This window comes from Chelmon rostratus, chromosome 16 (genome assembly GCF_017976325.1).
Source record: "Chelmon rostratus isolate fCheRos1 chromosome 16, fCheRos1.pri, whole genome shotgun sequence".
In the NCBI taxonomy this organism is placed as follows: Eukaryota; Metazoa; Chordata; class Actinopteri; order Chaetodontiformes; family Chaetodontidae; genus Chelmon; species Chelmon rostratus.
In genome coordinates, this window is record NC_055673.1 from 227,501 (window position 1) to 235,416 (window position 7,916).

Here is a 7,916-nt window from a genome sequence, read left to right on the forward strand (position 1 = left end):
GATGTACAGGTGATCCACAGAAATATAGAGTGATGGTGGTAAAACATGTCACATCCTTACTGTTTTCACTGCATCCAGAGTCAAGCGTGAGGTCACATAATCAGACACATGGTTTCATCCGGGTCCGGGTCCAGATCCAGTCCTGGAACCCTGTTTGCGGAGTCCATGGCTGAGGTCGGCCATGTTTAAATCTCCTGTGTCCACTGACACCGTCTCCACACTCTGTTTTCAGTTCATCCCGCTCTCTCTCTCTCCTCTCTTGATTCGCTGAATTTGAGTTTATTTAACCAAACCAGAGTCGGCGATGATCGTTGGAGCAGAGGAAGATGAACTGAGAAGCTTTGATGAGTTTTATTCGTTTCCTGGCGGTTTGAATGAAGTGTGTTTGACCACATTAAATGTTTCTGTGAATGGAGTCTGGGGGCTTTGGAGACAGAACAGCTGTTTCTGGTGTGAGACTCTGACTCTGTAGGATCACACACTTCTACAACAGTCTGAGCTGTCAGTGGCTCAAACAAACACTTTCAGAGGACCAACATTGACGGTGGGGAGGGATTACCTTCCAGTATTACTTTTTTCCACTCTCATTGAGTACTCTACAGATCAGTACATTATAATATTCTAGTGACATGTACATATTTATTTCTGTGCAACAGCATAAATGCTGTATTCACTTTATCCACCAAGTGTAATTTGTGTGAAGTCTGTGAAATTCTACAGAATTCTTGGCAGTATATGATTTATGGTAGTTTTTCTTGTAGTTCTTCAACTTGTATATTATATATTTTTCCATATTTTTTTATATAGTCCTTTGTATAAAATGTACATATATATGGTTCTGCTTTTATTTTGTATTTCTCCATTTCTGTTACTATTTTATCTATCTGCCATTACCTGCTGCCGTAATACCTGAATTTCCCCGGCTGGGGATTAATAAAGTCTATCTTATCTTATCTTATCTTATCTTATCTCATTACACTGCAGCCCGTCATGAAGAAACAGCCATCTCACATTATTTATAGATGCAAGTGAAGCTTAAAACTACAGGACACGACCCAGGAAGTACAGGACATGATCCTAGACCTATGGGACTCGACCCAGGACCTTCTGAACCTCAGATATCCCTCATGTACTACCTGGTTTTAGGTGCTCTGCTTTCATGGATTAGTAAAGATTTTACAGCTTTTTAGTCTGAAGTGTTTTTGATTCTTTTTTTGTGTAACCGTGCTGTTTCTGCTTGTTCATTGTGTCTCTTTGCGTCTGTGTGTGTCTGTGTGTGCGTGCAGTAATGCTACATGTTAAACTGTACTCTTTATGATGTCATATATCAGCAGTCTAACAGCGCCGCTGTTGATTGGCTGCAGCCTGAACCAGGTGTGTATTTGCCGTCTTGAACACACCTCATTCCTCCCGTGAGATGACCCGAATCAGCCAATCAGTGACCAACGGCTCAGCGAACTGACGAATGAACGGACAGCTTCAGGAAATGACTCAGGAAGCTGTGGATGACCGCCGCCGCTCTGACCTGTGAACACGAGCGCCACAGTGAACGCAGGCGCTCAGGTAGGCGGCGTGTGCCGACAGCTTGTCTGGAATCAGTCTGCTTCACTCTGATCCATCGTGTGAACCTGCTGCTGCAGCTGGAGACACTTCAAAGGTCGTCACACAGAAACAGGAAATTAGACCTGCAGTCAGTCGACCGACAGAAGAATAATCAGCAGCTGTTTTAATTATTGATTCTTGATTTTTTAAACACAAATGGATAAAATATTGATTTCAAATAAAACATAAAACACTTTTCTGCTTTTCTTCTGTGAGAAACTAAACGTCTGCAGACGTCAGCGTCGTCTCTGATGGCTGTTGATGAATATTATCTGACATCTTACAGACCAAACAGATAATCAATGAATCAAGGAAATCATCATTAGAAAGATCAATCGTTTGATTAATGCTGAGCTGCAGCCATTAAAAAAACAAACGTCATTAAAACCTCTTCATCTTCTTCCTCTGTGCCACGACTGACCAAACACAGCAGACACAAGACCTTTATTCTGAAATCTGAGGTTACAAGGCATTAACTTCCTGTAGAGGACACACACACACACACACACACACACACACACACATGCATGAACGCACAGACAGACAGACAGACACACACACACACACACACACACACACACACACACACACACACAGACACACACACACACAAGCGACTGTTTTGCAGAAAAAGGCTCCGTTTACGCCGACAGACACACGCAGCTGATGACCACGCCCACTGCCTGCAGCGGCCTGTGGTGATTGGTCAGTGGTGCAGAGGTGTGACAGTTGTCTCACAGGTGAGGCTGATGGTTTCCTGTCATGACGTGAAGTCTTTACACTGAAGAGTTCACCTGCCGTCTAACACGAACACAGACGTAACAACATGTGTTTTATATTTTTCTGCTCTGCTGTCAGTCGTGAGTCCTGTCAGTGATCAGCTGACTCGTGGCGTCTTCCCGCTGATCCTCCGTCAGGTTTGAACCAATCGCGGCTTCCCTTCCTGCCTCCCGTGACGGAGCTGGCTCAGCGGCGACGTGCTGCGTCATGTGTCGCTTCATGTTTGACACCTGTGTGAAGCTTTTACCGCAGACCGAGCAGACGAACGGTTTCTCGCGGGTCTCCCCCGCGTGCTGCGCCATGTGTCGCTTCAGGTTTCCTCCCTGTGTGAATCTGACGCCACACACGGAGCAGCCGAACGGTTTCTCACCTGAGTGAGTTCTCAGGTGTTTCTTCAGAGCTCCGCTCGCGGTGAAGCCTTTCCCGCAGACGGAGCAGCCGAACGGTTTCTCTCCCGTGTGAATCCTCATGTGAGCCTTCAGATTGTGCTTGTGGTTGAATCTGTTCCCACACAGACGGCAGCAGAACGGTTTCTCACCCGGTTCCGCCTCCGGGTTCTCCTCGGCCTGGCTCTCGTCGAGCTCCGACTGCTCGCTGCCGCATTTATGTCGCCTGAACCCCGAAAGCCAGGTGAATTTTTTATCGCAAATGCTGCAGCTGAACTGCTTCTCCCCCGTGTGGACGGCCATGTGTTGAGTCATGTGAACCTTCTGTGTGAAGCCTTTACTGCAGAACGGGCAGGTGAACGGTCGCTCGCCGGTGTGAAGCCTCTCGTGGGTCTTCAGATTCACCATTCGGCCGAATCTCTTCCCACACTGAGAGCAGCGGAAGGGCTTCTCCCCGGTGTGGCTCGTCATGTGGCCCAGCAGCGACCTCTTGCAGCCGAATGTTTTCCCGCAGGCGGAGCAGCTGAAGGGTCTCTCTCCGGTGTGAATCCTCACATGTGTCTGCAGATGTTCCTTCCGGCCAAATATTTTCCCACATTCAGAGCAGCTGAACGATTTCTTGCCGGTGTTACACCTTGTGTCAGCCTTCACAGACTTTAAACCTGACTGAGGTTCACTGGCCTCCATCCAACCATCATCACTGATATCAACCTTAAACTCCTCAGTCTTATCATCAGCATCAGGTCTATCTGGTTCTGGTCCTCCACGGTCCAGTCCATCAGCTTCAGTCTCCATCTGTTCAGTTTGTCTCTGATGAAGCTGTGAGGACTGAGGTTTCTCTTCATCCTCTTCTTCACTCTTCACAGGGACAGGAGTGATATCGGCCCCCTCCGGCCCTCGAAGCTGCTCTCCCTCCCGACTCGTCCAGAGTTCGTGAAGCTGCGAGGACTCGTTGCCACACTTGTGTCTTTTGAGCTGATACAGCCAGGTGAATCTCCGGTCACACCCAGCGCAGCTGAACCTGTTCTCCTTGGTGTGGACGGACATGTGCTGCGTCAGATGTCCCCCGTGTTTGAAGCTTTTGGCACAAACGGAGCAGCTGAACGGCCTCTCTCCCGTGTGGATTCTCATGTGGATGTTCAGGTTGTCCTTCCGGCTGAAGATCTTTCCGCACTCGGAGCAGCTGAAAGACTTCTCGGCAGACTCCGGTTCTGGACCCTCCTCCCTCTCGCTCTGATGAAGCAGCGATGGCTCACAAACACACTGATGACTCTTCAGCTGCGTGTACCACGTGAACCTCTCGTCGCAGAAGCGGCAGCTGAACCGTTTCTCTCCCGTGTGGACGGACATGTGGTACGTCAGATTTACCTTTTGTGTAAAACTTTTGCCGCAGAAGGAGCAGCTGAACGGTTTCTCACCTGTGTGAGTTCTCAGGTGTATCTTTAGATGTGGGCTGCGGCCAAATATCTTGCCGCACTCGGAGCAGCTGTAGGTTTTCTTGGCAGTTTTGCGTCTCTTATCACCGACAGGGACTTCGATAATTTTCAACGACTTTAAAAAAGACTGAGGTTCTGTGGTCTCCGTCCAATCATCATCGCTGTCTTCAGTTTTCAGTTCTGGAGAGTCTGAAGTCTTGTTGTTTGCATCAGGTCGTAAATGTCCCCTGTTTGAGTTCGAGACTGACTCTGAGTGACTGGTCCACAGCTCCTCCTGTTCCTCTTTAATGTGCAGCTCTGGTGACACCTCCTGGTCCAGACTGGGACTACACGCCTGCTGCTCAGGAGGATCCTCGTCTTTACGTCCCAACAGCTGCTGGACGTCTGCAGGAAACAAACACAAAGAGATGAGTCCAACTTCAGACCCACTGGAAGTTCCTCATGACCACTAAAAACCACCACAGCGTCCCCGGTTTCAGATGTGACATTTCCTCTTTTCTAAAGCAGGTGGAGGGAACTTATTCAAATTCTGCTAAAGGTCCACAAAAACCTCCTTCATGACCCCGAGCGTCCCCTCAATGACCAACATAACTTCCAAAAGATCCTCCTTCAACACTTTTAATGGCCACAAACGCCACATGACGACCCACTAAAAGCTACAAGCCAAGTGGAACCACTACTACAACTACCCTGAAACCCCCACAAGAAGAACCCCCCAGGACCTGAACTTCAAAACATAGACCACGGAGTGCCATCATTTATAAACTAGTGATAAAAAGCACAGCAACAGGTGTTTATGAAACGTATTAATCAGACTCACTGAGGGGAGGGTTCATTTCCTCACCAGCTCATAACGAACCTGAACGGGGGGACAGCAGGGCTCAAGACCGGTTTTTAAAACCGGTGCCAGGCAACCAGGCATCAGACTGAAAGTATGAAAATGTCATTTTGAGTCACCTTAAAGTGAAGCTGAGTGATTAATTAATCAATCAACTTATTGTTTGGTGCTAATAAAGAATGAGCTCATTATTGTTCTGAAACTGAGGTTATAAAAAAACATGAAGAAATACGGAAAATATCTGCGTCTGTCCATCAAACCACAACAGTCTTTGCCCTGATGGCTGCTCAGAAAAGACACTCACACCAGGATCAATGAAACCAGGATTAAATGAATATCCCGATCAGATAATCTTCAGAGTGTCAGTTTAATTAGCCCATAATAAACTCACTTAACCTAACCTAACCCTAACCTTAACCCACTCAAACACCTGAGACTTAACTTTATTTATTAATTACATGCTGTTTGGTGGACGAGCCGACAAGAGTTTGACAAAATGGCAGAAATCTCACACCGGGGGTGGGAAACCAACTTCTACATACAAAAAACACTGACTTTTTTCAGGTTTTATAAGGATCTCCCAGTTAGCTTCGTTTGCTTTGCCATCGTTTCTAACACTGTGAGCGTGCAGCAGTTTCACCGCCTCCAACGATAACATGAACATCACTAATGCAGCACATTCAAAACTGATTGACTGTTTTTCCTTGTTTCAGATGCTAACAAGCGGCTGCCACTGCAGGGCAGGGACGATAATAATCACATCAGTTGAGTGTAATGCTCCTCGCCCCCACAGTGAAGGAATCACAGAAGCCCCCCTCAGTCAGAGAGCATGAGCACGGTTTCAGGTCCAGGTTCATGAGAAGGGGGGCAGCCCTGCATACAGAACAGACCAGCACCGGACCCTCTTCTACCAATCAGGAAAATGAATTCAGATATGATGCTACTCTACCACTGACACAATAATAAGCAGTCCCTGAGCCACTGTGGGTCAGTCTGAGAAACGCAGGCCGGAGGAAACACTAAAACTATCAATAAAAGAAAAACTCCACACAAGTACCACCTAAAGAACCACTATATTCACCTCAAGGACCAGTGAAACCCTCTCATTGTCCACAAGCACCACCTATGGACCAAAGAGAACCTCCCAAAGAAAACAAGAACCACCTGAAGACCCCCTGAATCTCCTTTAGGTTCTCTTAACAACGTGCAGATGGTTGACAGACCAAACAAAGCAAACCCTGAGTTCCCTGAACTTTAACTTCGTAATAAACTCATGACCACCCGGCCGTCCTTTAATGAGCATTTTACAACAAACCAAGTTGTCTTGAACTTTTAGGTGATTGATGTTCCCCACGTTTCCCCTCAGAACATGTGTCCATGTTGTTCCTACCTTCACCTTCACCCCCTTCACTCTTCACAGGGACAGGACTGAATGTGAACTTGGTGATATCAGCCTCCTCCAGCCCGTCCTGTTCCTCTTTAATGTGGGGGGTTCCTTCAGGGGGAACCTTGTCTTTACTCATCAACAGCTGCTGGACGTCTGCAGAGGACAGTAGAGACTGAGAATGAGTCTATGTCCTGGTCCTGAAAAGACTCCTCCTGGACACTGTGCAGGTCTCCCAGAACCTCAGCAACTCTCACAGAAGCATCCTGTTGTTTCTCTCTTCCTGCACTGATGCTGCACACTCACACCTCTGACCTCACATCCTGCTCTGGTGTTTCTGTTTCCTTGGACAAACCTGTGTGTTTGCATACAGGAGCTGATAACTGAGCTGTCCTGAAATAACACCGGACTCTGAACCTTGAGTGCAGGTCAGCTGGTAACGTGCCATAAGACACATCTATTACAGAGCCAACTTGTGTATAAGATAAGAAATTTGGTGTCACGATGAAAATGAAAATGAACTAACGACCCGTTCACCCCCTCTCTCACACTGTGAAGTGGATTTGGTCTGGGGGTTCAGGTCACTGTGTGCTGCAGACTTTATGTGCAGAAGCTCGAAGAGATGGACATGACGTCATTCTTCTGAAGCTTCATCATCTTCACAGGAGTCGGGGAGGTTTGGTCATCACTGAACTTTACTTTTTCTGTTGGTTGTGCACGGATGAAATCAGCAGGGAGTTTCTGATTGGATGAAAAGAAGGTGTAAGAAACTGATGCTTCAGTCTGCAGCTGTTGGTTTGTCCTTTTTATTTAATGGTTTAATTATTGATTGATTTATTTCGAGGTGTTTTGTTTTGTTTTTTAATGATGGATTGTTTGGTCCATGAAAAGAGCCCAAAGTGACCAAAACTCCAAAAGCAAACAATCATCATCAATCATTTCTATCAATGATGATTCAAACGGGCAGGGTGTCGTCACATGTGGGAGGAACCAGTGAAAACTTTAGAAATATTAGAAATACTCACTGTTCTTTGCTCTGACTCTATAAATAAGGTTTAGTGTTATTTATTCATTTGATTTCTGGTTTGACTGCAACACGTCACGTTACCATGGTGACACGCTGAAGTTAAAGGTGAACTGGCTTCGTGATATCGTGTCATCCAGCCCAAACACCGTCTGCTAAGCTAACGTTAGCTTCGGGACCGTTTTATTATTATTATTATTTACCTTCCAAGGTGAAGTGAAAGCTGAAAATGTCCCGCAGACAAACTGAACCATCTGACTGGAAGCAGCTAACGTTAGCTTAGCAACATTAGCAGAGCAGTGAGCCGACAGAAAACAAACCTGCTCTTCTCTGCTTCGCTTCCGGTTTTAAAACCGCGTCCAGTCTTTGGTGGTGTGGGTCCATGTCTGTCCCGCTCGCACGAGTCAGCGGTGACGGTTCTTCTGTTGTTAGTTAGCGTCAGCTAATGGTTTCCTCGGCTAACACC

The 7,916-nt window shown here is 46.8% G+C and overlaps 2 protein-coding genes across 16 annotated transcripts in view; both read right to left on the minus strand.

Moving 5' to 3' along the window:
- The window catches only part of rims2b (regulating synaptic membrane exocytosis 2b), a 52,096-nt gene extending 51,906 nt beyond the window's left edge, over positions 1 to 190 (minus strand). For all 14 annotated transcript variants that reach the window (XM_041955296.1, XM_041955293.1, XM_041955292.1 and 11 more), the window contains exon 1: positions 61 to 190. The gene's annotated coding sequence lies outside the window, so the exon portion shown is untranslated. The remainder of the gene's footprint in view (positions 1 to 60) is intronic.
- Positions 191 to 1,805: 1,615 nt separating this feature from the next.
- Positions 1,806 to 7,916, minus strand: LOC121619126 (zinc finger protein 135-like). Of its 2 annotated transcripts, XM_041954743.1 has the most exons (3): positions 7,771 to 7,916; positions 6,433 to 6,582; positions 1,806 to 4,588 (listed from the first exon to the last, which is right to left on the minus strand). In XM_041954743.1, exons 1-3 carry the CDS (start codon positions 7,832 to 7,834, stop codon positions 2,457 to 2,459), a joined length of 2,346 nt encoding a protein of 781 aa, XP_041810677.1. In that variant the 5' UTR covers positions 7,835 to 7,916; the 3' UTR covers positions 1,806 to 2,456. The 2 variants fall into 2 exon arrangements, with proteins under 2 accessions (XP_041810677.1, XP_041810679.1); XM_041954745.1 differs by lacking the exon at positions 6,433 to 6,582.

Bases quoted from the DNA above. Each gene is read 5' to 3' on its own strand.
- LOC121619126 (XM_041954743.1), bottom strand. From the start codon at position 7,834: ATGGACCCACACCACCAAAGACTGGACGCGGTTTTAAAACCGGAAGCG. The intron at 6,583-7,770 runs GTTTGTTTTCTG...TGTCCTCTGCAG, and splicing joins AGCGAAGCAGAGAAGAGCAG to ACGTCCAGCAGCTGTTGATG. The intron at 4,589-6,432 runs GTAGGAACAACA...TGTTTCCTGCAG, and splicing joins TGAAGGGGGTGAAGGTGAAG to ACGTCCAGCAGCTGTTGGGA.